This window comes from Giraffa tippelskirchi, chromosome 11, assembly GCF_054371585.1.
Source record: "Giraffa tippelskirchi isolate mGirTip1 chromosome 11, T2T-mGirTip1v1.2.pri, whole genome shotgun sequence".
NCBI lineage: Eukaryota > Metazoa > Chordata > Mammalia > Artiodactyla > Giraffidae > Giraffa > Giraffa tippelskirchi.
Genome location: NC_137285.1, coordinates 121748585 through 121766955, shown reverse-complemented (window position 1 = coordinate 121766955; position 18371 = coordinate 121748585). Strand labels below are relative to the sequence as shown.

Here is an 18371-nt window from a genome sequence, read left to right as displayed (position 1 = left end):
CTGCTTAAATCTAAAGAGATGTAAGATTTGCAATCAAATACATTCCAGTCAGAATAAGAACTATGTGTACATTTGACTCAGCACTAATGAGAAAATATTACAATAAATGAGAACTTTCACCAAATGTTACAGGCTGGTGGCATTATGGATTTCTCAGAATAGTTTACATAGGTCCAGTGTTTACAAAAGTGGTGTTGTGAGCTAAATTTGATTTTAATTAATCACTTAAAATATGCCAGGAATTATACTGAGTGCCTGATATCTACTACTTAATTTATCTTCAAAATGCCTTATGCTCTTGGTCCAATTATCATCCCTAATTTGAGTTGAGGAAAACTGAGACATAGAGATAATTAGTAAACCACTCATAGTGATATAGCCATACATGGGGAGTCCACTATTTGAACTGAGTCAGATCAATCCCAGGGTTGGCTGTTTTGACCACTCATCTCTATGGCCTCTGTGACATATATATGAACAACTGTAAAAGGGGAACGATCATGGACAGAGGATAGTGGGTCCAAAGACCCCTAAAGCTAAGCTTTCAAAGAACCTAAAACACTAGGTCAGTGAAGGGAGACAGGGAGAGCTAAGGCTGCAAATGGAGTATCCAGAGCTAGGTTTTTATGTTTGAACTTAGAATGTGAATTAAGTGCCATTTTGTCTGGAAAATAGCAACCCATAGAATCTGACTACAGAATGTTCCCTAGAGGAACATGAATACTTCCTTCTATGGCATATGCAAATGATAATATCTGTGTTTTCGCCCCACATTCATAACTTTCTATAAATACCTAACTATGTTACTTTCTCTTGGGTTTCTCTTTTTCTAAATCATAGTCTGTAGGTTTTGTCAGTAATCTCAGAGGAGTTAATCTCAGAAGGCGATTTATAAGAGAAAGCTGAATTAACTCATTTTTTCCAAACCTATAAGCGGCTACAACCTTAATATAAAACTTCTCTCTCTGGACTGTATGAAAAAACAGATATAGAGTTTTACTGTTTGATATTTATCATGTGTCTCTCTTTCTATGGAAAAATGAAGCATCACACTGAATTTTCTTTTTATTTAGGTGTGTACCGAACTCAAATGAAAGAGGCATGATCCATCCAAGGTGGCTGAGAATTACTTCGATATTATATGCTTGATGCAGTAATCCATTTCAGGTGGGAAATCTTGCAACTTTTAAAAAGAGATTGGGTATCTTTAAAAATATCTTAAAGATCAAAGGCATTTAAATATTTACAAGAATGTTGTTTAGTTGGTTGATAAAGTAAAATTTCTGCTTCTGGAATAGGTTATAGGGATTGAATTAGATGCATTTATGAAGCAGGATGAAAGTCTGAGGTGAACAGTGGCATGTTATTGAGCATTTATTTCCAGAGATGAACCCAAAGTAGGCATCACAATGTCTAGAAGGCTTGCTCTTCACCTGCACCCTGACAGGGGCCACTGGCAATTACCTGGAAGCTTCAGTTTTCAAAAAAACACACATAAAGGAGCATTGCAAAATACAGCTGTTCTCTATCTCTCCATTTCTCTTTTTTTCTCTTTCTCACAAATACACACACCAGCTTCAGAATGTATACATTTATTTTCTTCATTCAACCTGATATATTTCCCATGGAAATATGGAGTTATACTAAGGTTGAAAACAGGAGTCTATGCTACTTTATCCTGAACTTGAAGCACTCTGCCTCAAGTTGGGAACCCAGAGAAAGTTTCTTAGCTTCATTATTTGAGTTTATGGGGTTTCTCCTGATTGCTTCTTCATCATTTTGAAGGCATTGCAAAAGTGCTCCTATTTCTTTTAGACAATAATGAAAAGCAATTCTCTCTCCTATTAGATTTTGTTGTTCCAGGCTTTTTGTGCACAGATCCATGAAGCCTTTTAGGTTGCACTCTACCCACACTTCCAATGTCTTAGCCAGGCAGAAGGAGTGCATCGAGTACATGCCAGTTCTGAAGCAGTGATAAAATTATCAGGTTTTCTCAGAGGAGCTGATGTAGAGTGAACAGTGAATGCAGAATTTGTCACATACCACTAGAAACCAATATATTCATAACAATCGAAAATGAACCACAATTAAATGAAATGACTGAGAAAATAGAGACATCAATGAAAATCTACAGAAGTTTATTATTATCTTTTTATTATTATATTTCTTTCAGGGATCTTTCAAGTACAGAGGTGTGTGTCCACTTGAGTCTGCTCTTGGGCAGGTATCTCAGAATGTCTGTATTTTTTTTTTCTTATGATAATATATATCTCTGATATTTTGCTTCTGTCATTTTACAGAAAACTATGTTTGATCTTGGAATTTTCTGTATGTCAAAATGATAAATCTTTAGAGAAATTCTGCCTTTTCTAATTATGGAAGTGTTGTGTGCATTCATGCCTATGACTACTTTCTCATCTGCCTATCTCTTTTTGGGTTATGTCTGCATTCTCATCTATGTATCCTTGGGTTTTCATGTGTCCCTCTTCAGAATGGGATTTAAAAAAGATATAGAGAATATTAAATTATTCCATACTTCATGCTATGGTTTATGTTTTCTATTCTGCCCAGGGCTTGATGATAAACCTTAGATGATAAAAAAAAAAAAATAGGATTAAATGTTTATAAGGATTACATATTTTGAGACTGGACCATTCAAACGAGTATGGCTTGATTTAGAACATGAAAAAGAATTAATAGATCTTCCAAAGCAAAATTTTTCATTTCACATTATATTGAAACACTAAGCTAATCATTTTCATAACCAGTTTTTACTGAAATTTCTTTTTTTCTTCCTCCTTCTAGGAGTGACAACTTCTACTCTGCGACTTGGAAGGATGCTTTATCACAATAGAAGCATTTTTCACCCAAACACATTTTTCCTCATTGGAATCCCAGGTCTGGAAGAGGTCCATGGCTGGATCTCCCTGCCTTTCTGCTCTGTTTACCTTGTGGCTTTACTGGGCAATGTCACAATTCTGCTGGTCATCAAGACAGAGAAGACCCTCCGGGAGCCCATGTTCTACTTCCTGGCCATTCTTTCAACAATTGATTTGGCCCTTTCAACAACCTCAGTACCCCGTATGCTGGGTATCTTCTGGTTTGATGCTCATGAGATTAATTTTGGAGCTTGTGTGGCCCAGATGTTCCTGATCCATACTTTTACTGGCATGGAAGCTGAAGTCTTACTGGCCATGGCCTTTGATCGTTATGTGGCAATCTGTGCTCCACTCCACTACACGGCCATTTTGACATCCCGGGTGCTCATGGGCATCAGCATGTGCATTGTAATTCGTCCAGTTCTGCTTACATTTCCCATGATCTATCTCGTCTATCGCCTACCATTTTGCCAGGCTTATATAATACCTCATTCCTACTGTGAACACATGGGAATTGCAAAACTGTCCTGTGGAAATATCCGAATTAATGGTATCTATGGACTTTTTGTTGTTTCCTTCTTTGTCCTAAACCTAGTCCTTATTGGCATCTCCTATGTTTATATTCTCTGGGCTGTCTTCTGTCTCCCATCCCAAGAAGCACGACTAAAAGCCCTAAGCACATGTGGGTCCCATATTGGGGTAATCTGTGTTTTCTATATCCCCTCAGTCTTCTCTTTCCTTACCCACCGATTTGGACACAAAATACCTCGCTATGTTCATATTCTTGTTGCCAACCTCTATTTGGTTATCCCACCCTCACTCAACCCCATCATTTACGGTGTAAAGACCAAACAGATATGGGAGCCTGTGCTCCGTGCTTTTATTAAAAAATAAGACACTGACCACATTGTTTTATTAAGGATTTTGATCTCTCAAGGAAGATACATGTATTCTTGCTTTAACAAATATCTCCTGGTCCTGACCTATTGCTGCCAGTTTGCAACACAAGTTGATTTATTCCTGACTGCTGACTAATGAGTTCCAGGACTTGTGGAAATTTTATTGGAGCTTCAGTTCAAAGGTTAATAGGCTGTCTTGAAAGGAAGCTGTTGTGGTCTCTATTTGTATGTCATCATACTTTGTTCTTGATAGCATGAAACTACTTCTCTTCTAGGCAAAGAATGTATTATATGGTATATTTTTAGCTCTTTAATTAAAGAAATGTGGTACTGGGACTTTGACCCTGTAGCCTGTGTCCATTCACTCACTCATTCATTCATGCATTCATTTTTTTAAATTCTCCTAATTTACATGCATTTTGTGTTTATTGTATGTATTGAGTCATTTTTATCATTGTTGTTGTTCAGTTGCCAAGTTGTGTCTGACTCTTTGCGACTCTATAGACTGCAGCATGCCAGGCCTCCTTGTCCCTCACCATCTCCCAGAGTTTGCCCAAGTTCATGTCCACTGAATCCGTGATTCTTATCATTAAGGATGATAAATGAACCAAAATAAAAAGAATGTCTGTTCCTATGGATCTTGCATTCTCTTGTGCCTTTTTAAAAAGCCAAGTTCTTAGGCTTTGGCAACCTATAAACTACGGAAGGAGGGAGTTGATCACCAGGGGATGACTGACTCATACTGCACGTGGCCAGCACTGCCTATTGCCTACGCTCTGTCCAGTTCAAAATAAAATCATTACTAAATTTGTAGCTGAATTGGAAAGGTCTGCCAAATATGTAAGATTCAGAGGATTGGTAGCCAAAACAAACATAAAATTTCAACACTCTCACTAATACCATCAGTGCCATTTCAGTGAGCTTCTCTCTATACTCAGACTGATAATATAAGGGTGGTATTGTAGTTAAATTACATATAGCATTTATATCTATATGATACATGCTGGTCTTTATCACTTCACTGCCTGTTCTCTCAGTCTACACTTCATCGTAAAATACTCCACCCTCAAGTCCAAGACTTCTCATCTTAAACCCATGATCTATTTCTAGTGCCTTCCTGATCAACATTCAAGTTATCCAATCAATCGATGATTAGTCAATTTCTTCACGACCAAGGACGTCCAACTGATTCTACAATAAGATTTCCTTAGACCAAACAATGGGGTTCTGCAGCATCCAACTTGTCACATTATTTTCTATTGTTAACAAATTATTTTCTTTTTCAGACTTTAAAAAAATTAAAGTAAAAATGTAATAAATATATTTTTCCTACAACTCATGAATTAATGAATTTTAACACTGCAGTAATCTCAAAGATAATGCTTGTTAAATTAAAGTTGAAATCATCTTTAACACTGTTCCAATAGATATTCTCTCCTATTTTTCCAGAGGCAAATTTTATCGTGTGTTTTTGACATTACAGTACATGAATTTTTCGCTTCACAACCAATCACTCTATTTTAGTTAGATCATGTTAATTTAGTTAGGAACCTTACTATGTATTTTGTTTAATAGCATTGATTTTATTTACATATTCCTCTATGAATAGATACTGATATTATTTTTTAACTAGAAATATATTACCCATGCTTTCATTTTCTTCTTGGTACATTTTTAGATCATTTGTCCAGGTTGTATAATTTAATATAAAATTACTGGGTAGAAGGATTGTAATCAATTATAACATAATTCTGCTTCCTTGATCTTTGCTTTTGATCACTTGTTAAAAATTTCACATTTTTAATACTTTCCTTTTTTACATTTTTATGCTTTCTGATTTAACTTTCATAAGATTAGTTAATTAAGTGTTCATTTTCTAAGTACACTGGTTTGTAGTTACCCTACTCTAAACAAAACAAAGATATTAGGCTTCTTTGGTTTTTCCCATGGTGTGACTTTAGGAATTGTCATTCCAGCAGGTTAGCATAGTGCATTGGACTCCCTGAAACTCCTTTCCTGACTTTAAAGCAGCACTGTCTTCAGTCTAGCATTTGGTCTCAGTAGTAAAACCAGAGTGAAAATCAGAAGGCTTGGCTGGTTGAAAAAATAATACTTCACTTAATACGGACATTCCATCAATTTCTTCAAGTGAGAAATTTTAGTTATCACTATATAAGTAATTCTCATTCAATTCAGTTCAGTTCAGTCACTCAGTCGTGTCCGACTCTGCGATCCCATGAACCACAGCATGCCAGGCCTCCCTGTCCATCACCAACTCCCGGAGTCCCCCCAAACCCATGTCCATCGAGTTGATGATGCCATCCAACCATCTCATCCTCTGTCATCCCCTTCTCCTCCTGCCCTCAATCTTTCCCAGCATCAGGGTCTTTTCAAATGAGTCAGCTCTTCGCATCAAGTGGCCATTTTTCCATAATACTTTGCCACAAGTTCCAGAGTTCCTATTCTAAATAAGAAGAAGTGGTGGCAGTACAGAACAAGGTGGCTTGACTTCAGGTAGTATTAGAGTAAGCCTGGAATTATCTTCTGCACTCAATAAGTGAGAACATGAAAAAGAGACACTACCACACATCATGAGTCAGATTGCAGCTTAAAGCAGAACCATGCAAACAAATTGATTTTGTGGATATTAACTCCTCAGCCTGGCAGCTATATCTGAAAATTAGAAACCAAGACTATTCTTATGGTTAGAGAGATCCATACACTGAAATGAAAGTTAGGTATGAGGTGTGTTCTTAGTAGGCATTCCGAAGAAGCACTTCCTACCCCTCGTATATGTAGTTTCAGGTGTGTATGTAGTTACATGCAAAGGTATACGTGAATACCTTATAATATACTTCAGTAAACTTTAACATGCTTGTTGAAACATGAAATAGGCTCAAGATCTAAATACAGAGACAGAAGGCAGTATAATATATATATAATAATAATATAGATTTCGGAATCAGACATTTGGGTTCAAATTCTTTGTTGTTGCTAAAATTTTCTATAGCTCAAGTTTTTCATATGTATAATGGAAATAAACATAGTATCCATGTTGTAGGGCTGTTTCAAAGACTAAAGACATCAAGAAAGTAAAATACACTTTGAAAATACCTCTTACCTAATATCACATTAAGTAATATCAGTCCTAACTAAAACAATGTGATAAAGGCTTCAGATAGGAAGGTCTCATGGGGAAAAAAAAAATACTTAAGTATGTATCTTTAAGTCATTTTGAATTATAAGTAAAAAAAAAATCAAACAAACCCCCCCACTAATCATACTTAACTTACTTAAACGTTAAGGGAGATTTTCTCTCACTTTAAAACAAAGTGCAATAAAAATATTGGTCTGAGCTCCTTGTCACCAAGAAGTTGTTCTGATATTTTTTGATAACCAGGCAATACATTTTTTAAAGTATTTCAGAGCTGACATTCTGTGACTCACTTGTGTCTAAGGCTGCTCTTGTCATGATTCTAAAACATCTAACCAGCAACTCCTCAAAATAGATGCTTCTTCATTCCCAACTAGCAGAAAAAGGGGTATGAACTTCCCTAATATTTCTTAACTTATGTTCAAAAAGTAATTCTGACTGAACTTATGAGTTACATGCCCATGATCTCCAAGAAAATGCTATGTTTGAATATACACATATTAAACTATTTTAGAACATATATTTGAGTGCTGAAGAATTGATGCTTTTGAACTGTGATGTTGGAGAAGACTCTTGAGAGTCCCTTGGACTGCAAGGAGATCCAACCAGTCCATCCTAAAGGAGATCAGTCCTGGGTGTTCATTGGAAGGACTGATGTTGAAGCTGAAACTCCAATACTTTGGCCACCTCATGCGAAGAGTTGACTCATTGGAAAAGACCCTGATGCTGGGAATGATTGGGGGCAGGAGGAGAAGGGGACGACAGAGGATGAGATGGCTGGATGGCATCACCAACTCGATGGACATGAGTTTGGGTAAACCCTGGGAGTTGGTGATGGACAGGGAGGCTTGGTGTGCTGCGATTCATGGTGTCGTAAAGAGTCGGACACGACTGAGCGACTGAACTGAGCTGAACTGAATACATACATACACATATACATATATATATGTATAGACTTCCCCTGTGGCTCAGATGGTGAAGAATCTGCCTGCAATGAAGGAGATCTGGTTTCGATCCCTGGGTCAAGAAGATCCCCTGGAGAAGGAAATGACAACCCACTCCAGTATTCTTTCCCAGAGAATTCCTTGGAGAGAGGAGCTTGACGGGCTACAGTTCATGGGGTTGCAAAGAGTTGGACACAACTGAGTGAGTATATTTACACTTCATATTATGTGTGAAATTTTAAATTTTGTAAACAGTCAACTTTAAGGTTTGCGTGATATAACTGGAAATATAAGAATCAAAAGAAATATTTAATTCCATGCTTTATATCTGCAGCCTTTGTATCATCTGCTTTATATCTTAAGCCTGATGATGTTTTTTTTAAGTATTATCAGAAATGTCTGCATAAATGTAAAGAGATATAATATAATTCTTGCATTCAAATAAATTTATTCCAGTGAGGATAATAATTATGTCTACATTCAATTCAAAACTAATGAAAAAATGTTTAAAATAAATGCTAACTGTCAGATAAAATACAGACTCCATTGCATAAGAGATTTCTCAGTATAGTTTATATAGGTCCAAGTTTATGAAGGTGGTGTTGTGAGCTAGCTCTTATTTTAATTAATCACTTAAAATATGCCAGGTATCAGACTTCCCAGGTGGTTCATTGGTTGGAAATCTGTCTGCCAATGCAGGGGCCTTGGATTCAATAGTTGGTGCAGGAGGATTCTACATGCTGCGGGGCAACAAAGCCCAGGCCCCACAAGTACTAAGCTCATTTGCTTCAATCAGAAAGCAGCCTCTGCTCGCTGCAACTAGAAAAAGCCAGTGCAGCAAGGAAGATCCAGTGCAGCCAAAAATAAATTAATTAATAAAAAAACAAGCCAGGTATTATACTAAATGCCTGATATCTACTACTTAATTTACTCTTCAAAATACCTCTAGGCAATTGGTATTATCATCATCCCTAATTATACAGTTGAGAAAACTGAGATATAACTAGTAAATTACTCATGGTGATATAGCTGGTACATGGGGAGTCCAGTATTTGAACTGAGTCAGGTCAGTTCCAGGGTTGACTATTTTTACCACTTCTCTATGGCCTCTGTGATATACATATGAATCATTGTGAAAAGGAAGCAATCATGGACAGAAGATAGTGGGACCAATGACCCATAGATTGGAATCCCTGAAGCTAAGCATTCAATGAACCTAAAACACCTGGTCAGTGAAGGAGGCCAGGGAGAACTAAGGCTGAAAATGGAGTCTTCTATGCTAGGTTATTATGCTTGAATTTAGAATATAGATAAAGTACCATTTTATCTAGAAAACAGAAATCCATAGAATTTGACTGCAAAATGAGGGGCAAACATTGATCTCTATGCTACATACAAATAACAATATAGTGTTTTGCCCCGTATTTATAATTTTCTTGATATAAATTCTTATCCGTTTTACATTATCTCAGACTTCTCGTTTTCTAAATCATAGTCTGATGGTTTTGTCAGTAATCTTAGAGAATTTAATCTCAGGGCATGATTATAACAGCAAGCTGAATTATCTCATCTTTCCCAAAGGTATAAGAAGCTATAACCTTAACATAAAACTTCTCTCTTTGTACTATATAAAAAATGGACACAGAGTTTTATTTCTTGATATCTATTGTGTGTCTCTATTCCTGTGGAAGAATGAAGCATCATGGATGAATTTTCTCTTTATTTGGATGTGTACTGAGGTCAAATGAAGGACATATGATCCAAAGTGGCTGAGAACTACAATCTTAATATGATATGCTTGATGGGGTGGGGGTAGGGATGAGGATCTTGTAGCTTCTAAATGGAGATTGGGTATCTTTAATAATATTAGAAGATCCAAGACTTTTAAAATCTACTTACAAGAACAGTAATATACCTGGTTGATAGAGTAGAATTTCTGCTTGTGCAAGAGGTTATAGGGATTGAATGAAACGTACATATGAAGCTCAATGAAAGTCTGAGGTAACTCGATATTGAGAGTTTATTTCCAGAGATGAACCCAAAGTAGGCATCACAATGTCTAGAGGGCTTGCTCTTGACCAACACCGTGACAGTGGTCAATGGCAATTACCTGGAAATTTCACTGTTCAATAAACACACATACAGGAGCATTGGAAAATGCAGCTTTTCCTTCTTTCTCTCTCTGTCTCTGTCTCTCTCTGTCACAACACACCTTCTCCTTCTCTAAATTCATAATGTTTACAACACGTATTTTATTTTCTCAACATGATATATTTGCCATGGAAATATGGAGTTATACTATGGGTGAAAACAGAAATCTGTGATACTTTATCCTGATCTTGAACCACTCTGCCTCAAGTTGAGGTCCCAGAGAAAGTCCTTTTGTTTCATTTTTTAAGTTTATGGGGCTTCTCTTGATAGCTTCTCCATCATTTTGAAGGCATTGCAACAGTACTCTTCTCTATTTCCATTAGACAATTACAGAAAACAATTATCTTTCCTGTAATACCTTGCTATTCCAGACAGTTTTGTAATGCTCAAATATGCCTTCCTCAGATCCATAATGACTTGAAGCCTTCTAATTTGTCTTCTACCCACATTTCTGTTGTCTTAATCAGGCAGAAGGAGTGAACTCAGTCATGCTAGTTCTGAAAAAGTGATCCAATTATCAGGTTTTCTCAGAGGAACTGATGTAGAGTGAAGAGTGAATAAAGAAGTTGTCACATACCACTAGAAACCTCAAACACAACAATCTAAAATGAGCCACTATGAAATGGATGACTTTGGGAAAATAGAGACATCAATGGAAATCTACAGAATTGTATTATTATCCTTTTATTATTATCTTTCTTTCTGGGCTCTGGGCTCTTTCAAGTACAGAGGTATGTGTCCACCGGTGTCTGCTCTTGGGCAGGCATCTCTATGTTTGTGCTTTTTTCTTGTGATAATATGTATCTCTGATATTTTGTTTCTGTCTTTTTGACAGGATACTAGGTTTGATTTTGGAATTTTCTCTATGTAAATAAATGATGAATGGATCATTAGAGAATTTCTGCATTTTCTAATTTTGGAAGTGTGTGCATTCATGCCTGTGGTTTTACTTTCTCACTTGCCTATTTCATTTTGGGTTATATCTGCATTCTCATATGTGTATCCTTGATTTTTCATGTGTCCCTCTTCAGATAGGGACTTCATAAAAGGTATGGGGAATGCTAAACTATTCCACACTTCCTGCTATGTTCTATGTTTTATAGGTTTGTCATGAGCTTGATAATAAACCTTCATGTGTGCTCAGTCATGTCTGATTCTTTTTGACTATAGTCTGCCAGACTCCTCTGTCTATGTAAAATTTCCTGGCACGTATACTGGAGTAGGTTGCCATTTCCTTCTCCAGGGATGATAAACCTAACATGTTAAAAAAGAATAGGATTAAATCTGTGTAAGTATTACGTTCTTTACACTGGGCCATTTAAAATACTATGGCTTGACTTAGAATTTGAAAAAAACAATAATAAATCCTTCCAAAGCAAAATTTTTTGTTTCATATTATACTGAAGTGCTAAGTTAATCATTTTTTATAACCAATTCTTACTGAAATTTCTTTTTTTCTTCTTCCTTCTAGGAGTGGCAACTTTTCCTACTCTGTGATTTAGAAGGATGTTTTGTCACAATAGGAGCATTTTTCACCTAATCACATTTTCCTCATTAGAATCCCAGGTCTGGAAGAGGTCCATGGCTGGATCTTCCTGCCTTTCTGCTCTGTTTACCTTGTGGCTTTACGGGGCAATGTCACAATTCTGCTTGTCATCAATATGGACCAGACTCTCCGGGAGCCCATGTTCTAGTTTCTGGCCATCCTTTCAACAACTGATTTGTCCCTTTCAACAAACCTCAGTACCCTGTATGCTGAGTATCTTCTGAGATTATCTTCTTCATGAGATTAACTTTGGAGCTTGTGTGGCCCAGATGTTTTGATCCATGCTTTCACTGGCATGAGGCTGAGGTCCTGGTGGCCACAGCCTTTGACTGCTATATGGCAATCTGTGCTCTACTCCACTACATGACCATCTTGACATCCTGCATGTTGCTGGGCATGAGTTTGTACACTTTAATTTGTCCAGTTCTGCTTACACTTCCCATGGTCACATCTACTGCCTACCCTTTTGCCAGGCTCATATAATACCTCATTCCTACTGTGAGCACATGGGGATTGCAAAACTGTCCTGTGGAAACATTTATGTCAGAGGTAATTACGGGTTCTTTGTGGTCTCCTGCACCTAGTCCTTGTTGGCATCTCCTATATTTACATTCTCTGTGCTGTTTTCCATCTGCCATCCCAAGACGCATGGCTAAAAGCCCTTAGCACATGTGACTCCCCTGTTGCTGTGCTCTGTGTTTTCTATATTCCCTTAGTCTTCTTCCTCACTCACCAATTTGGGCAAAACATACCCTGCTATATTCACATTCTTATTGCCGACCTCTATTTGGTTATCCCACCCTCACTCGACCCCAATATTTATGGTGTGAGGACCAAACAGATATGAGAACAAGTGTTCCATTCCTTTAATAAAATATAAGGACTATTACTATGTTCGTTAAAAAGCATTCTGATCCAGAAAGAAAGCCTGTGTGTGATCTTTCCAGAAAGATGGTGTGTCTAAATTTAGTGCTACCAAATTCCATGCTGGGGATTTGATTTTGACTCATTAATGATTCTACTTTGAATAATCTTTAAAATATTTCAACTTCAAGTGCTGATTCCTATTGTGGAAGTAAGAACTGTCTGCATGACTTCACTCTGAATGTGGATAGTATATGCAATGACCTCTCCTAGCATAATGTTTCTTAATACTGTTTTCCCCCCAATTTTCCCTCTCAGCTTAACAAAAAAAAGACAAGGAAACATATAACAAGAAACTTTGTTCCCATAACATGGCTTTAAGTATATTACCGGTATTATTTATCATAAATATTAATTTTAATGAAATATATGAGGTATTTAAATTGAAATAACCTACGAAAGACAACATGACTACCAGAGGCTTTTTTTGTCTTTCTTAGAGTCCAAATTTATCACTTTAAATTCAATAACTTCTGGGGAATGGAATTGTGATTTTTAATTCATGTAAATGGTAATGCACTGTGTATGACCTCACAGACAGTTTTTTCACTTAATATTAAACTTAGAAATATATCTATGCTAATACAAATAGGACATAGTTATTTCCTTTAAAACTTACTAGAATCTTTCATTTGCATTTTATTTTTTTCCTCATCTTTTGATGACATGCATAGTACTTTAGTTATTTTTAATTTAGAATCAATGTGACATCTTTATGAGTTATTTTTGTGCATATTTGAAAATTTTCTAGAGTTTCTATATTTGGAATTGTTAGAGAGTAGGTTACAGACTAAAAAGTATTGCTTTCTTGGATTGTATTTCTTATTTATTGTAATTTCCTTCCCACCTCACCAATTATTCTGCCTAGCTTCTTAAAAGTCTCATTGCATGTGTTGAATGCACTTGATATTAACACTTTCCTATAAACCCTTTGCATTTACTACTTTATTTTCACATTAAATGTAGTCATTACCGATTACATTACCTATGGCACAACTTTAAATCACTTTAAAATTTAGGGCTCTGCATAGCTTTATTATATACCATCATCTCAACATCTATTTAACTATTTGGATTTGTCCATGTGTGTTTATGTGTATGTATTAATTTTTACATTTTCTTCTAGTCTAACTGCAACTTGTTTTGGTGTAAATGTAGGCAAGAAAATTAAACACTCTCTTTTTCTATTCCTAACTTGTTTTATAACATAATTGAGTTATTAAAATTTCACAAATGAATTGTACTTAATCTTTCTTCATACTGAATTTCAATTTATAGAAGAATATGCTTTTCATTAATAGAGTAGGCTTGTCTACCTGTCCTTTACTCAGTATTCCAATGTTTTAATCACTACAGATTTGTAATGTATTTGAATAACTTTCAGAGCTGATTATTCTTTTATAGTTATCTTGCCCTCCTTTTGTTCTTTATTATAATTTAAAAAAATGTGTTGTCACTTTGCCATAGTTAAAAATATCCTCGTGGAATTTTGAGTTAACTTATTCTTGGGTTCACTTACACACTATATTCATTTCTTAAAATATCAACTGATAATTAAACATTCTCCACACTTAGATAAGCACAGATGATGAGATATTGCATGGTAATTTTGTACTATGGCTACTTAGCTAAGCTAACACACTATTTCCCAGAATCCTCTCCCCTACTACTTTTCAGTTTAGAGTTGGTTACATAAGAAATGCAGAAGCTGTGGGCACAGATGTGAAACAGTAGTCATTTTTTGTTCTATAGTTCAACATTTTATGGGCAATGACAGTAAACAGTGATACTAGAGGGTTCTAATTTCTCCTCACATCCCCCAGCTCCATGTACAGCTCTCCATTCTACCAACCCTGCTGACAAAGCTACTTCAAGTTCACCACTAGATACTTTATTGCAAGTACACAGGTGTGGTAGCCACAGGTTACCATAAATTACCACAGGTTACCACATTTTCCATAAATTTCTATATCTTCTTCCTTTATGATTTCATCCCAGAAGCTGAATGTACCTAGCTTTCTGCAGAAAGCAACTCATTCATGTATACCTAATATGTTTAGCAAATTTGTTTTCAAAACTTTTCTAGCTCCTTCTATACTTGTATCAATTCCTGTGATAAATTCTTTACTTCTTATAGTAGTTCTGAATCCTAACTGACATAAGTAAATATGTATGTATATGTGAGTGTGTGTGTGCGTGTGTGTGTGTGTGTATCAAGAGTAGTTCCTGGGTAAAAAGTTCTTAAGAATGCAAATTTAGGATTAGTTCCTTATTCAATTAATCTTAAAGTCATTAAATCCCTGTTAGTAATGAGGACACTAGTGGTATAGGTGATGCAGTGACAAAATTGTTGTGTATATTATCCCTCTAGACTTCCTTAACCAAGTGCTTAAATAAGACAACACTCTCAATGTCCAAGTATTTCTGCCAAAGAAGATTTTGATAAGAATAAAGAGAGTATGGATTTGGCTTTTTGTGAAAAATAAGCTGGAGAACCTGAATAAAGGAAATAATGAGTTCAGGGTTTTAAATATCCAGCCCAAGATCCAGGTAAGAAAATGGAAATCATTTTTGACTACCCTAAAGAAACATACATCTCTCACTAGTCCTTTTATTGGGAAGAAGTAGAGTGCTAAGAATTGAAATGACATTACATGAGTATACCCAAGTGAAGCAAATCCTGAGTTTTGCCAAACCTCTCTTACGATTTGAAGCAGCTCTTCTTCTCTTGTTTGAGGTTTCTTATCTCCCCTTGTCCAAAGAAAATGCAATACTCTCCTCTGACATAGCTGAATTAAAGTATATTGCTTATCTATCCCATAAGCTATTCCCATCATTCCTTATTGTTTATAGAATGATGCTAATACAAATAAACTGTGGGTCACCTATGTACTTAAAAGTTTTCTAGTTATCACTTTACAAAAGCTGAAGCAAAATGAAATTAATTTGGTAGGATATTTAATAAAACATAATAACATCTAAATTATTTAATAAAACATAAAAATGGAAACTTAATTTAAATATAAATTCAACATAAAATATCAATTAAATACTTTACATCCTTTAAATATTCCAAGCAAATCTTCTTAATTCAGTACTTTACACTTAAAATACAGACTATTTCATTCACTAAATTTTCAATGACTAAAATAAAATGCGCCTTAGAAAAACAAAGCAAAATATCATGTTTAACTGAAAATTTTTTATACTGCTTCAGACTTTAAATTAAAATGAATAAATATTAAAATTAATTTCTTCTGTTGCACCTGCCAGATTTCAGATGTTCAATAGTCATGTATGGCTGGTGTCTAACATATAATTCTAGACCTATAACTGGACTCAAATGGCAGCAGACTTTAGGGAATAAAATATACTAACCAAAAGAATTGCAAGATTTTGTCACTTCGTACAGATAGAAAACCTGGGGAACATACGCCTTAGAATTTATGAAGAATTCTAAGATTATTGGATCTGAGTAGAAGGAAAATGACATTTCAAGAGACTGAATTTTAAAATGAGGATATTAAAGTGAGATTCTAGATTTGATGTTTCCAGGAGTGGCTCTAACACTTTATTTGGTTGGTTGACTAAAACCTGGACTCAACGACGGCCTGCAGCAAATGTAACTGAAATGCCAGTATTTTCTTGGAGAAACTGCAAAAAGAGTTTCCAAAGACTTCAGGGAGCATGGAAGTTTCAAGTGGATTTATCATGTAATTTCTGCTCAACCAGCCCCCATCTCTATTCTCAGAGGGCCTAGGAAACCTTTTCACTATGGCTGTGATAAATAATATTCATGAGGAGAACCCAGAAAACCAGGAAAATATCCATTTTGACTATTTTCTGTAAACCAGGAAAGATATCACAAATTTTTGCTGCCAAACTACTTTCTGAATTCAATCTTGAGACAATTCTAAAACATAAAGCCCATTGAACTGGAAGCTGTATTTCTTTGAGGAAAAATTCTGTTAAATTGCTAAACACATACTGGTCTTCTTGAAAGGGACATGGGATCATTTATCATCAAGACTCTGGATTGGGAAGGGGACCAGCTAGAGTCTTGGTGAGGCCACGGGAGGAGTGGACTGGACACTGGTCTTGAACTGATATTAATATCTGGAGAAGCAAAATGCCACTGTGATTCACTCTTCAGAATAGGGGCACATGAAGGTCAGGGAATCAGTGGAGTTTTGACTAGTGTCCATCTCATAGTGAGCCACAGGGTCTTGGAACCTATCATAGAAAACAACAGCACATCCACAGATGCTGTGTTAGTCACTTAGTAGTGTCTGACTCTTTGCAACCCCATGGACTGCAGCCTACCAGGCTCCTCTGTCTATGGGACTGCCCAAGCAAGAATACTGGAGTGGGTTGCCATTTCCTTCTCCAAGGGATCTTCTCAACCTAGGGATCAAACCAGGTCTCCTGCATTGCAGGTGGCTTCTTTACTGTCTTGAGCCACAAGGGAAGTCTCTACATTCAAAGATAAATTGCAGAAATTAGTTCTACCATTAAGAAATTAAAATGGTTACTCCTGTAACATTTCCATTGAACTTGTCTCTCAACTATATGAAAGACAGACTGATCTTGGGTAGAATCCATGGTGCTTGGGTTCAATCACATTACTATGCTGTCTTTGAGGAGGTTAAGAGTTCTTATGATTTGCAATGACTTATCTTCCAGGAAAGGAGTATAGTTGGTTCACTTAGGCTCAGGTTCATATCACTGATTTTGAATAACTGGTATCCTTATCCCCAGAAAAGGGCAGAAATCTCTAGTGGATATATATATATATATATATATATATATAAAGAAACAGTTTATATATATATATATATATATATATATATATACACACACATAAAGAAACAGTAGAAATAGAGAAATAGTCTGGTGCATTTCTTTCTGATCACTGCTATGTGCCAGGCAAATGAAGGATCAACCCCATATTCAAAGAGTATTGTGCTGTATAAACAGTCTCAGCATGTATGGATACTAGAGTGGAAAAACAAACAAACAAAAATTATGTCTCCAAAAGTGATAAGGTTTTGCTAATGTATTTCCCTGTACACTCTTGGCTTTTGACACTACTAGGTTCCAGAGTTTTCAGGTTGTAGTTCCTTGGAGGGGCATGTATTGTGTATCAGAAAACTAATGATTTCCTGCAATCATAAACAATTCCCCACATGAGCTAAAATTCCTGAGACAGGCAGTAAACCTTGGATCTACTTCATAATTATCTCCATCACTCAAGATTTAAGACTCTTTCAGGAAACTAAATATTTAAGGTATATCTTTCTTTTTATCAAAGAAATCTTACAGAGTACTTATATTTTGTTTATTACTTATTTAAACAACAGAATACAAAAATCACAAATAAAATAATTTCTGAATTGTACTTTAAGCTCACCATTCAAAAAAATTCCTTAAAATATGTATTTAAAATTCACTTAACCAATATGCCAGGCTCAGTACTATATCTCTTCCTGTCTCTCCAAATTTATAAGACATTTACTCTTTTTTTCTATTTACCTAAATCTACTTCTGAATCTTTCTGAATTACTTTTCTCTTACCTTTAAAAAAAATTATTGTAAACCACTCTAGAATATATCTGTGAGAGATGGGAGATTCATTTTTGCTGTCGTTTATTATTCCCCAGAATTTAGACTAATACAGATTCTCCTTAAACACCAGAAAAAATACCCCTTAACAATAATTTGTGTAAAAACTACTTGTATTTATTTTACCATTTGCAAAAGTAAGGAAAATTTTACCACAGCATATATGTCTTTGTCTGTGAGTGCATACAGTTGACCCTTGAATAACATGGGTTTCAACACTGTCACTTATTTCTGGATAGTTTTCAATACATA

At 35.7% G+C, this 18371-nt stretch overlaps 2 protein-coding genes and 1 pseudogene across 3 annotated transcripts in view; 2 read left to right on the top strand and 1 right to left on the bottom strand.

Moving 5' to 3' along the window:
• LOC145525653 (olfactory receptor 51I2-like) overlaps positions 1-18371 on the bottom strand; it is a 550369-nt gene that overhangs the window by 327840 nt on the left and 204158 nt on the right. The window lies entirely within an intron of this gene.
• LOC145525697 (olfactory receptor 52J3) lies at positions 2149-4833 on the top strand. Its single transcript, XM_081539220.1, has one exon. The coding sequence runs from the start codon at positions 2838-2840 to the stop codon at positions 3771-3773; it is 936 nt and encodes a 311-aa protein (XP_081395346.1). The 5' UTR covers positions 2149-2837; the 3' UTR covers positions 3774-4833.
• Positions 11534-12420, top strand: LOC145526895 (olfactory receptor 52J3-like; annotated as a pseudogene).